General features: G+C 38.7%; 1 protein-coding gene across 2 annotated transcripts in view; it reads left to right on the forward strand.

The window, feature by feature from the left end:
• RPTOR (regulatory associated protein of MTOR complex 1) overlaps window positions 1-13,789 on the forward strand; it is a 494,232-nt gene that overhangs the window by 291,968 nt on the left and 188,475 nt on the right. For both annotated transcript variants that reach the window (XM_070740207.1, XM_070740208.1), the window contains exon 10: window positions 7,558-7,633. In XM_070740207.1, coding sequence (XP_070596308.1) covers window positions 7,558-7,633 — 76 coding nt within the window. The remainder of the gene's footprint in view (window positions 1-7,557; window positions 7,634-13,789) is intronic.

Here is a 13,789-nt window from a genome sequence, read left to right on the forward strand (position 1 = left end):
CCTAAATTACCATTTCCCATTCCCTTAACAATCATTTACTCACTATTATTACTGGTACTCACCATTGAATAAGACACTTAGTGATCCTGATATTTATAAACATAATTATTTATTAACAATAATTATTTTTTGTTATTTATTTGCAAAATTTATTAGTTTGGCGATGACGTATGATGTCATCGGGTGGGAAAAACCGTGGTATAGAAAAAAACCGCGAAGTATTTTTTAATTAATATTTTTTGAAAAACTATGGTATAGGCTATTCGCTAAGTTCGAACCCGTGAAAATCGGGGGAACACTGTATGTGGCAAAATTCACTAAATGAATTTTTCACTTAGCAAATTCTGGGTTCAGTTGTGGGCATAAGTCTTGGACTACCTGTATATGCAACCTTGGAATTACTTACTTTAGATAATTACATGTTGGATATTGCTTATCAGTTACATTTTTAGTGTCACAAAACTCAGAGAAGAAACAAATATGGCTGCTTAAGGTTCCCTCCTTTCCTTAAAAACAAAAAGAGTGTGATGATGATATAGTACAGTTTATAATCCTGTTAAAGTAAGATTTTACTATGGATACAGCAAGATGGGAATGAGGGGAAGTATTGTATAGAAATTGCCTGGGTGCTCAGATAAGTTTGTGATTGCTATATTGATTAGTTGTCAGAAATAAAAGATGGTTAGGCAAAAATACTGAATTAACCTGCTAGCTGTTGTCAGGCTCACTGGTGTTTAAAATAATGGACAAGGGCTTGTTTTATAGTAAATTTAGCTTTCCATTTCAGTTATATCTGTGCTCTGTGTTATACATTTAATTGAAATGAAAGACAAAATCAAAAGTCGCATATCAAAATATTTTATTTATAAAAACGTGCAAAGTACATATATTCTCTATCACCACCCCTTTTTTCTCTGGTGGGAAAATAGTGGCAGGTCTTTGCTTAGCTGTAGTGGTAGTGGAATATGCAGTCATCTTTAATTGTCTTGGATTCTGCCTAGATTCTTCAGTGGTGCTGGCATAGCGGAAACTTTTATGAATTGTACCCTTTGATCTGTACTTCATGAAATACCCTTATAATTAGTTTAACACAGTAAAAGAATAATCTCTCCTACATTTATTTTTCATTACAATTTGGATATACAGTGATCCCTCGATTAGCACGGTCTCGATTAACGCGAAACGCTGCAACGCGGTTTTTCAAAAAATATTAATTAAAAAATAAGTCCACGCTAGTTCTCTCTCTCTTTCTCTCCCTGTTGCCGGCGTGGTATATGAGAGAGAAAGAGAGAGGCAGAGGTCGGGCGCATTACCGGGAGGTGGAGGCGGCGTGGGGACGCTGGGTGCCGGGGACACCGAGGAGGGGGTGGACGTGGCCTCTCAGCTGCAGAGCCGAACAAGGGCGGAGGCAACGGCGGAGTCCGGCGCTGGGGCCATGCGGGGCCGCTCATCCAGGGGGGCGTGGACTGGCAAGTCGCCCTCCTTTCTCTTTCTTTCTCTCTCTTATACCACACCGGTAACAGGGAGAGAAAGAGAGAGAGCGGAGGGCACTTTGCCGGTCCACGCCCCCCTAGATGAGCGGCTCCGCATGGCCCCAGCGCCGCCCAGGCAAAGGGGAAACCCCAAGATCGCTTGCCGCTTGCCGTATTGCAGCGAAGGAGGCGAAGCAAGGCTCCAAGCTGCAATACGGCAAGCGGCAAGCGATCTTGGGGTTTCCCCTTTGCCTGGGCGGCGGGAAGACCAAGGGAAGGTTCCTTCAGCCGCCCAACACCTGATCCGCTCCGCAGCGCGGCAGCAGCGAGGAGCCGAAGATGGGGTTTCCCCTTTGCCTTTACCCCATCTTCGGCTCCTCGCTGCTTCCGCGCTGCGGAGCAGATCAGCTGTTGGGCGGCTGAAGGAACCTTCCCTTGGTCTTCCCCGCCGCCCACACGCAAACTCCACCATCTGCGCATGTGCGGCCATGAAAAAAATGGCGCGCATGCGTAGATGGTGTTTTTTACTTCCGCACCACTATAACGCGGAAATCGATTAGCGCGGGAGGTCTTGGAACGTAACCCCCGCGCTAATCGAGAGATCACTGTATTTAACTTGATTGGAAACTTGTTATGAAGCCAAATACAGAACAAAAATAATAATATGGCATTTAATTTCATGACTTCATTGGGAGTAGGGTTGTGCCTTGCTTAGCTTCAGTTGCAAAAAGAAGCTATTTATGTATGTATGTATGTATGTATGTATGGATGGATGGATGGATGGATGGATGGAATTTATTTGCTGCGTCTTACTGCTGTAGATGGCTTACAACATTAAAACAAATAAATGATAAGTATAAATAAAACACTAACAAAATGTTGAAACAATAAAACAAAGCATGGACTCGTGGTCACTTGGGTACGGTCAGATGATATTTCACTTTATGATTGCAATGCTTAGCAATGAAGTTACTGGTCCTCATTGTGGTCAGTAAATGAAGATTACCTGTATATTTCCCCAGGACTGCAAATGATATTATAAATTAATTAATCAATGATTAAGTTAAAAAATAATATATTTTAAGTTGCTTTTCTCATTCTTCTTCCCCTCATTCTCTATATTGAAAGTATAGCAGAAACATCATAGAATATACCAATGAATGCTTTAAAAGCTACTTGAAGGACTTCTGAATAACTTTGCATTTAAATAGTTTTGAACTGAATGTTCAGGTGGAGGAGAGTGATATATTGCTTAGCTGGAAGTTGGTACTACTTCTACATTTCTACATATTTTTAATCATAGAAAAAATGGTCAGATGCTTATATTCGGACCAGAATACCTCCGAGACTGCCTTCTGCCGCACGAATCCCAGCGACCGATTAGGTCCCACAGAGTGGGCCTCCTCCGGGTCCGGTCAACTAAACAATGTCGGTTGGCGGGCCCCAGGGGGAGAGCCTTCTCTGTGGCGGCACCGACTCTCTGGAACCAACTCCCCCCGGAGATCAGAACTGCCCCTACTCTTCCTGCCTTCCGTAAACTCCTCAAAACCCACCTTTGCCGTCAGGCATGGGGGAACTAAACATCTCCCCCTGGGCACATTTAATTTATACATGGTATGCCTGTGTGTGTGTCTGTTAGTATATGGGTTTTTTAAAATCTTTAAATATTTTAATTAATTGAATTATTTATGATTTGTTTTACACTTGTTGTGAGCCGCCCCGAGTCTTCGGAGAGGGGCAGCATACAAATCCAAATAATAAATAAATAAATAAATAAATAAATAAATAAATAAATAAATAAATTCTTTGTTATTCCATAAAACAAAATATGCCATCTTTGATATGCAGAAAACCAGAAATTTTGTGGTGAAAGCCACTTTCATAATGATTTTGGATAAAATTATATAGATTCAAGTCTAGTTTTCACATGATATTTTTGTATACAGGGAGGCTATTTTGGGGAAATACAAGCTAAATTCCATTTATTTAGGTATTTCAGCATGAAGTCGATTTATCAGATGCTTGTCACGGTCTACCAGTAGTATAAAAAATTGTGTCAGGGTTTCTGTTTTAAAATTATATTCTGCTATAATCTAAGAGCTCAAGGTATCAGGCATAAAGATCTTCCTTCTTTTTATCATCTCTTTGATAAATTGTATTGAGAGGAGAGTGATTGGGCTTAGATCACTCGAGAGCTGAAGGACTTCAGAAATAAGGGAGTGCGTTTTGAAATATTTCTAAGAGCTAACTAAGTGCTAAAAATGGATGGGGTTGTTCCCCTTTGTGAAATATTCCCAATTGGATTTAGGGTATGGTGTACGGCACCAGCTGAGATGTAGAACTAGGGGTAAGAGGGTAGCAGTTGTTATCAGGGAATCTCGGGGGGGGGGGGTCAGGATGCTGCTTCACAAGTTGCTAGTCATGAGGTTCTGTTTTTGAAGAAAGGCTTGTGGGATCAGTTGGGATTGCTACTAATGAAATGGCTTCCCTTCTGCATAACAGTCTCATTGCCTGAGTTGCTTGAGGCCATCTCAGGATTGGCTGTGGAGTTCTAAGGGTTTATAGTCTTGGGACACTTCAATTCAGCCATCCCTGAGGTGAATTTTAGAAGAAGTGGTAGCCAGGGGTCTATCCCAGAGTATTCATGGCCACACACCAGACATGATTTTCTTGACAGAGCAGTAGCAGTGCGATCTGAGGGAGGATCTCTGCCCCCTCTATCGTGGTCCAGATCATGTCCTGGTGACTTTGAGATTCCCATATTCTACCCCCTTCTGCAGGGAGATAGGAAACTGGTCGATCAGAGTGTCACTCGGCAGCCCTGTTTAAGGTCTCTGCAGATCCTCCTGGGTTAGGGATGCTCAGAAGTTTACCTTTGGGACCTCATGGAGCAAATCTTTATGCAAGTAGGAGGTAAAATTGCTCGGTAAAATTGTTCTCAGTTACCTGGGTATAATTTGATCCTGTTGATCTAAGGAAATGAACTGCACTGGCTTCCAATTGGTCTCTGGACACAATTCAAGGTGTTGATCATTACCTTTAAAGCTCTACATGGCTTAGGGCCAGACTATCTTGAAGTCCGCCTTCTACCACATAGCTCCCAGTGACCGTTAAGGGCCCACAGAGTTGATCTTCTCCGGGTACCATCAGCTAAACAGTGTTGGCTTGCGGGTTCCCAGGGGAGAGCCTTCTCTGTGGCTGCCCCGGCTCTCTGGAATCATTTACCTTCTGAGTCTGGACTACCCCCCACCTTATTGGCCTTCTAGAAACCAGTAAAGAGCTGGCTTTTCCAACAGGCCTGGGGTCATTGATCTTATGGTGGTAACCAGCGAGATCTGGCCATGAACGGTATGCAGGAGTTTAACAGTTGTATTGTAAATAGTTTTTAAACTGTTTTTAGAAGTTTTAGTAGTATTATTGATGTTTTATATTTTTGCTATCAACCACCTAGAGTCTTTAGGGAGTTGGGCGGCATAGAAATGGAACAAACAAACAAATAAATAAATAAACAGACAGACAGACAGACTTTTCGAGGCTGCAAGTGCCAGCCACTGTGCATTAGATCCATGCTCATTCTGGCTGGTCAAGGCTGCTCAAGAGGTGACATGCGTGGATTCTAGCCATTGTTAATGAGATTTCATCAATATGCAGATTATACATCTCTGTCTCAGGATGTTCTTTCATGGTGCTTGGAGGCTATAGGATCTGCGTGGGGAAACAGTAGGCTTGAGCTAAACTCTGGTAGGGATGGAATGGCTGTGGGTGGGGCACTTCTCTGTATTTGGATGTCTACTATCTGTGTTGCACTGTTCCAGATGAACAGAGTGCATAATCGAGGTACTGCTGGACATATGGCTCCTGCTCAAAGCATTTGTTGTGTGGCAATTGGGCCTTCTTGGATCTGGAAACCCTTCTCCTACATGGACTACTACAATGTACTCTACATGCAGTTGAACATTGTCTAGAAGCTGCAGTTATTTAAAATACGGTTGCGTGGGCAGTTCTGAGTGTCTCTGGGGTTGCATATGTAACGCTTCTGCTGCCTAAGCTGCATTGAGTAATAGTTTATTTCCGGGCCAAATTTAAAATGTTAGTTATCACTCTTAAAGTCCTTCATGGCATAGGACCAGGTTACATGTGGAATCGTCTTATCCCAATTAAATCGATCTCCCCCAGCCTGTCAGATAGGAAGGAAGGGCATGTTATGGACTCATCGGTTGGCAGGGTCAAGGAAGAGAGCCTTTTCTTCTGTTGTCCCTGCACTTTGAAGCATCTTGCCCCATGAATGAGGCAGCCCTCATTCTTCTGGCCTTCCAGAAGAGCATTAAGACTAGCTCTGTCAATTAGCATGGGGTTCCAATAGTGGTATGCAACCTGGGGGTGGTTGGTGGTCTGAAGGCACCCACTCCATCTTTTTAATTTTGGGGGTTTTTTTAAACTTTGTCTAGTTTTATATGGATTGTATGGTTTTTTTTATTTGTACACTATTCAGAGTCACTTAGATAGCAAGATAGGTACAGTGGTACCTCATCTTACCAACACCTCTTCTAACGAACTTTTCAAGATACGAACCCAGTGTTTAAGATTTTTTTGCCTCTTCTTCCAAACTATTTTCACCTTACAAACCCAAGCAGCTGCTGCTGGGATGAAGGGGTTTCTTTCCCCCCCCTTTTTTGAAGAAAGAAAAGGGAGGGGCAGCTTGGAGGAGTAAAGGTTTTGCATGCTTGCAAAGGCACTGAAACGGTGTCTTTTTAAGAAAGAAAAGGGAGGAGGGAGGGAGGGGCAGCTTGGGGGAGGAAAATGTTTGCAGAGAAAAACGTGCTTGCAAAGGAACTTTTAAGAAAGAAAAGGGAGGAGGGAGGGGCAGCTTGGGGGAGGAAAAGTTTTGCAGAGAACAACGTGCTTGCAAAGAAACTGAAACTGAAACGGTGTCTTGAAGAAAGAAAAGGGAGGAGGGAGGGGCAGCTTGGGGGAGGAAAGATTTTGAAGAGAACAACGTGCTTGCAAAGGAACTGAAAGGGTGTCTTTTTAAGAAAGAAAAGGGAGGAGGGAGGGGCAGCTTGGGGGAGGAAAAGTTTTGCAGAGAACAACGTGCTTGCAAAGGAACTGAAACTGAAACGGTGTCTTTTGAAGAAAGAAAAGGGAGGAGGGAGGGGCAGCTTGGGGGAGGAAAGATTTTGCAGAGAACAATGTGCTTGCAAAGGAACTGAAAGGGTGTCTTTTGAAGAAAGAAAAGGGAGGGGCGCCCCCCTTGCCTTTCTTCCTTCCCAGTCACCCTTTAGCCTAGCCTTGCTTCTTCCACCCGCCCCCTTTAGCTGCTCCTCCCTGCCCTCTGTTCGCCTCCCTTCTAAAGTTTGGGATTTTCCTGAAGGATTTGCACGGATTATTTGCTTTTACATTGATTCCTATGGGAAACATTGTTTCATCTTACAAACTTTTCACCTTATGAACCTCCTCCTGGAACCAATTAAGTTTGTATGATGAGGTACCACTGTATATACAAATTTGATGCATAAATGGTAAATAAAAGTTAGATCAGACGTAAGACTGTCTCCTAAGATAAGCAGGTAGATTGTGTTTCATGAAATATTTATCTTGGCTAAATTTTATAAACCATTCCTTATTTAAAAAAATCAACTTCCATCCCCTTTGTTTCCAAAGGGAATGTTTTATTTGCTACTATTTCAGAGCAAGTATGTCCCACATAAATAAACAGAATTAAACTCTTCTTTTCATCTGTTCTGGTGAATTTTTCAAAGACAACTTTGAAATGCTCTCCCCAGAGGGAATCATTTGATTCTAATATTTATCTTTCCAATGACTTGAGAATGGTCTAAGCATTTTTGTGCCATAGAGGTTTCAGTGAATTTGTTATCTACAGTGCTGATTTATGTTTTGTTTCACACCTTGGATATAATAAACTGTTTTAAGTTATTAAGTATAGTATATACTAATTGAGAAAAGACTAATCTAAGTGTCCCTCATTTTGCTAGCACAAATCAAGCATGTACCGTAATTGAAGTAATGGTGTTGCATATAATTTTGCCCAGTCTTTTAATGCCCCTATCTTTTTATCTTTTCCCAGGCAAGCATGGGATCTTGCTGTGGATATATGTCTATCTCAGCTGCCTACCATTATAGACGAAGGGACTGCATTTAGGGTAAGTTACTAAACTATTAAACTCATATCCAGGTTATTCAAACTTGGCTGTCCACCTGTAGATGACCTCAGCTTCCAGAATTCCTTAACTAGTGAGTCCATTGTTGACTATTCTGAATTCTGGGTAGTGTCAAGATTGGGGAAGGATAATCTAGTAATTCCAAAATTCTCATATTTTTTAATCAAGCAATTATGTACCCATTCCTTCATATGGTACCTATGAATCATTGACCTAATCGAAGAAAGTTGCATGCAGCATAGTCCATATGTATTGCACAGAGGTAATTTTAGCTACATTCCCTGTATTACTTCTTAAGAATGAGAAAAATTTCTTACTGTTAAAAGTTCTCACAGGATACTTTTAGATATTATATATAATATGATAAACATATTCAAACATAGCAACATAAAAGTCCCAGTATTATTTCATAGTGTTTTATAAAATCAAAGGATAGAGATATCATCTTTGAAGGTTTTGCAATCTAAAATTTTATACTGAGGAAATAATAGCAGCATGAGGTAGACTGTACAATGATTCAGTATGAATAAAGACATAAATACAATAGGATATAATAATTTAGGAGAATGCGATATATACTGTATTTTTCGGAGTATAAGATACACCTAGATTTTAGAGAGGGAAAACAAGGAAAAACGTATTCAGAACCAAATGGTGTAGTAATATATTATTTAATAAAATACCAGTGTAGTAGAATACTTTTTACAACCATGTACACAGCTTTAAGACTTGTGGACTTCAACTCCCAGAATTCCTCCTCCAGTCGTGCTAGCTCAGAAATGGGAGTTAAAGTCCACAAGTCTTAAACTTGCCAGGTTTGAAGGCCCTTGTACCCCTAACCCAGGGATCTTTAAACTTAACAGTTTTAATTAAGACTAGTGGACTGCAGAGTGCTCCTGGGGGGGAGGCAAAAATGGGGGCGGTTTTGTCTTTCCCCGCGCCCTAGCAGTGCTCTGCAGGCTTCCTAAATGGGCACAACCAATCTTATATTCTGAAAAATACAGTAATAAATAATTACTGTGACATTGTTTAATGTGATTTCCATCATTAAAACTAAAGCTGGTATAATAATTCTTTCCCTCCCTCTTCATATTCTGTATCTTCCAATTTCTCACTATGGAATTCTTGTTAGTACATTTGTTTGCAAATTTATATAGCTGCCCATCCTAATCAAATAACTGTTCAGCTAATGAGGTACAAAAACAAACACGCACACATATCTATTTCTCTATCTATCTATCTATCTATCTATCTATCTATCTATCTATCTATCTATCTATCTATCTATCTATCTATTCACACACAATAGAGAAAACAAAAATGCCAGATAAAAATAATTAACCAAAGCAAGGTAAACAAACTGAGCTCCCATTAACATTAAAGCCTGAGGGAAGAACCAGGTTTTTGAGGCATTCTGAAAATCTCGTTCTTAAAATCTGAATCTCAAGGGCTTGCAGAAATTATTGTTATTGTTAATATTATTAATGTTAACAGGCATTTTTAAATCAGAAAAACAGAATTCTCAAATCAAAGCTTGATTTGGGTTGATAGTACATTTGGGTTCTCTGTTAGCTGGGTGCCTCCAAATTGGGCCTGAACTATGGTAACTAAATAGACAAATACTCAACCTGTTCCTGGTAAATCAGATATAATAGTTCTAAGAACATTGCAGTGACCTCCTTGATCCCTGTTCATCTACTTTATTTTTGCCTTCCTTTTCATCTTTCTTCAACTGTGCTAAGCAGCTGGATTATTTTTGGACCATTATATACTCACTTCTCAAGCTCATGGCTCTTTTTGCAGTTCATGATAGTCTTGGCAATCACCTCCCGATCCACAGTTCAAAGGCCCCCTCTCCCTCTCCCATTCTTAGTGCCTAACTTTCATACATTACCACTGGAAAAATAATGCTTTAACTATTACGATCTTTATAGTCATCCGATATCCTTATCTCCTGTGGTCTTATCAATATATCAATGTAGTCATCTTTAGGGTTAATCTGTTCTAATATAGTATCCTCCTCTTCTGGCATGATGTGGGTTTCTCTAAGCCAGTGTGTGGGTGGGGGCCCCTGGAGGGGCGCGGAGCAATGCCGGTGGGGATCTAACCCCGGGGAACATGCTTTTTTTGCTGTAGGGAGTAGGGTTTTTTTTCCACCAAACAATAGAACACAGAGTAGGACATATGAAGTGCATATAACAAACCTTAAGAGACACCATGGAAAACTATTTAATAGGGATGAAAAGAAAGGAGGAGAGAGAGAGATAATGAGACAAATATAAGTCTCCCGAAAACTAAGAGGAGGAAATAGGATGAAGCGTGAGTAGTGCTTGGCTTCTACTGTGATTACGGTGGGAGACGAGGAAAGACCAGTATGTTTACTGTGTCTAAATATGTTGGCAGCAGACAGCATGAAGCCAAATAAATTAAGGCATCACTTAAATGCATTTACAACCCAATCACGCTGATAAGCCGCTTGATGTTATTCAGTGAAAACGTGCTGAATATTGCAAACAATCATCCCGGTGAAGAGATGGGGGGGGACACGCGAAATGTTTACTTCTTTCTAGGGTGGCGTAACAGAAAATAATTGAGAAATACTGCTCTAAACATACTACTTGATATTAGCATTGTGTCAACATGCAATCAATCAGATTTCCACTTTCTACTTTTATTTTCCCAGTGAACTTCTGTAAATGTTCTACAGTATTTATCTAAAACCAATAGCATAATTATTAATGTTTTGGCCTCTTAGTCCTGCCATTTTTATTATATTTTTCTCTATATGAAATCTTCGTATTGTTTCCTTGCTTATTTTGAATCACTGTTTCTCCAATCTTATCAATCTTACCCCTTCTAAAGAATAATCAGAATTGCTGGGACATTCATTAGTCTTAATATATTCCATATTACAGCATTATCTCCAGATCAGGCCCTTCAGCAATAAGTCTTTTTAACACATGTGTACTCTCCATTATTCATTTTACATTTGCTATCTGATCAAACCTCCTACTGCTTGCTTTTGAGGAATCTTCCTGTTTTAAGGCATTTCTCTATTGTTCCTTGTAACATTTTAGGAAAAACTTTTCATGAAGAATTGATGCAATGATTTGGTAATTCTTTTGCATTTCCCTTTTTTAAATATACATATATATAGATCTAGTAGGCTAATCAATGTTTCTTTTTTCTCCCCACATAGAACTATTAGTATTTTAACTGCCTCTTCAGCTCATTATTTTATCTGCATCTGGTGCTTTCTTATTTGAAAGCCAATCTATTGCCAATCTATTTAGATTCAGTTTCTGAATATATTCTCTCTCCACAAATATTTCCGTACAATATTCTTGTTTGATTTCAATTATCTGTAAACCATTTGTCTGTAAACCAGCTCTTAGTTTCCATTTTTGTTCCTTATTTACTTGCCTTATATTATGGCTTTACGTTCTCTAGTTTGTATCTTATTGGTGCCCATATTCTTTTTAGTTTTCTGTTCCTAACATATATATTTGACAGCAGTAATTCATGTTCCACAGTCCGTAATTTGGAAACATTTGACTGATTGGATTGTCTTTCTCTATCTTCTGTTTGCTATTATGCAGGTGATTTCATTTTAATGTCGTTCTAGTGATGTCCACAGGGCTTTGTTTAAAAAAGATATTGGCAATGTATAAAGAATTCTTTTTTCAAAATTCTATTAATCTGTCTCCTGCAGCATTGCACTTACCCAATTCAATTTTTTTTAAATAATTCCAGATCTTCTAATTTTCCAATCTTAGCATTCAATTTGTAACATAGCTTTCTTTTTAAATTTTGTACACAGCCTCTCTTACAATTTGTCATAGAATTCTTTATTCTTTTTCCATTGCCTCTGTATTACAGACATACATTTGTAAAACTCTGATAGTCACTGAATACCCACTAACCCTGATATGATGTGCTTTACTGGGTTGTAACTGAACTGAATACATACTTAGCAATGTCCTTTTTAAAATATAATCACCTTTCCATTGTTTTGTAGGATCTCCTGTTCTAAATAATATTATCAGGTAATAAACTGATTTCACATGTATTCCAGTCCATCTACATTTTCTTGCTTCAAAAATATCAAGTTTTTATTCCTAAAACGTCCTACTTTGTTTCCATTTTGTAAGTTTCTTTGTAAATGGTTCTAATATTTTATATTCAGATTATATACTGTATGTCTCTTTTAATATTAGCTTCATTGAAGTGGTCAGATATTAATGGTGCCAATTTGATCTCTTCATCTGGTACCAAGCTTTTTCTATGTGTTTCAGCCATAATGATACCATTTTCTTGGCAATATTAAAGAAGAGGTTTGCTATTGCTGTTTCTGGATTTGATTTTGGAGTTCAGAGTCTAACGTTGTTTGGCTTCATCTCAATCCCTAATCCACCTATTCTCATCTTTCAGTCTTACTGAAAAAACAATCCTACCAGAACCCTTCTCAGACACAATGAAGCTATCGAGCCCTCCATCACATCATTACAGTCACATGTTGTGATGACCATTAAGCAGGAGAGCCTCACTTAACGACCCCCACTTTCTTCTCTCCCTGATGCAGTTATTAAATTCAGAATATAGTTCCAGATGGCATATACATCGCTCTCTTCTGCAATAATCTTGTGAGGTTAGAGCTGACAAAGAGTGACTGGTTTAAAATGTCTATGGAAATTCTCATTGATTCAGTTCATGGTTATTCCAAAGGCATCTTTTCAAGAGGCAGTTGGACTTTCTTTGAACCAGAAAGCTCAGAGGGGAATATACTAAAACCTGGTTCTCTGGGAGGGAGGGGGGGAGGGAGGGAGGGAGATTTCTGACGTTCCCTACCAGCTTCTCACAAGGAAACTCAATGGGGAAGATGACAGGAAGTCAAAAATCGCTCTTGTTCTTGATTTTTTTACCTTCCCGTGCTCATTCTGATTCTTTAGGTAAAGAAATATCTCTGAAATGATGACCTAACAGGGCACAGATTGATTAGTCGCCTATAAAATGATGCAGCAAGGAGAATATGTAAAACACAGAGCTTTGATATAATATCAATAAACTTAACTGAACTGGAATCATTCAGCAAGGAATCATTCAAAAATGTGGGAGAGAGGGTGACTCATTCATAAGAATAGGCTAAAAAGAGTATACATACATGTTTAAAATAAAATCAAGGCAAAAAAAGGGCTCAGTACAAATAGATTACTATAGGGCAAAGACCATTCTAAATAGTGATGGGATTGAAAATTATTTTTCATTGAACTAGGAATGCAACTTCTCTACCTATCTATCTACTTAATGTACCTAGCTGAAAAAGTGATGGTGTTTATTTTAATTTTTGTTCACTATATTTGAGAGAGTCTATGTAATAATATACTGCTTGACAAAGACTGCAACATTTGTAGCTTTCTGACTAGATGTATGATCCTAAATGGATGAAAATGCAATAGGAATATTTTAAGAGTTGTTAAAAATGATATTACTAGCAACGACAGCAGTAATCAATGGCTTTTAAAAAATGAATTCTTCCTCTACAAATGATTAAAGTCTTGAACTTAATTATTTCAAAAATAACTAATATATAATCTACCATGCCATTTCAATGCTTTTAAAAACCATTCCAGTACAATCTGTATTTGGCACAAAGTATCTCTGAAATTTCTGCTTGTAAGGGAGCATTAATCTAATTGTACAAATATAAAATTTTTCCTCTCATTGATCTTTGAAATGAGCTGTTTATTTTTGTTTCAACATGCTAATGAAACATTATCTAAAGCTGTTTTGAGAAATTTCTTATTTGTCAATAGGAGATGTTTTATTGTGCCATGGATTTGTTGTTATGCAACAAATGTGGTATCTTGGTAATACAGTATTCAATAATAATGGTAATCATTTTTTAAAATGAAATATTATCTACTATAGCTTACTTTTGTATTTCTGAATACCAGATATATAAAAACTACAGGATATTGTTTTCTGAGTTTGGTAATTTGAGACCCAATTCTTGATAATTATCATTTCCCCTGGCGGCTATATTCGGAAACTCAGTTTGATCTTAGTTTGCAGAAGCAATATAAGTAGTGCTTAAAAAGAATTTTCTGACTCAAATATGTGAAACTATAGTTTAAAATT

Source organism: Erythrolamprus reginae, chromosome 2 (assembly GCF_031021105.1).
Source record: "Erythrolamprus reginae isolate rEryReg1 chromosome 2, rEryReg1.hap1, whole genome shotgun sequence".
NCBI lineage: Eukaryota > Metazoa > Chordata > Lepidosauria > Squamata > Dipsadidae > Erythrolamprus > Erythrolamprus reginae.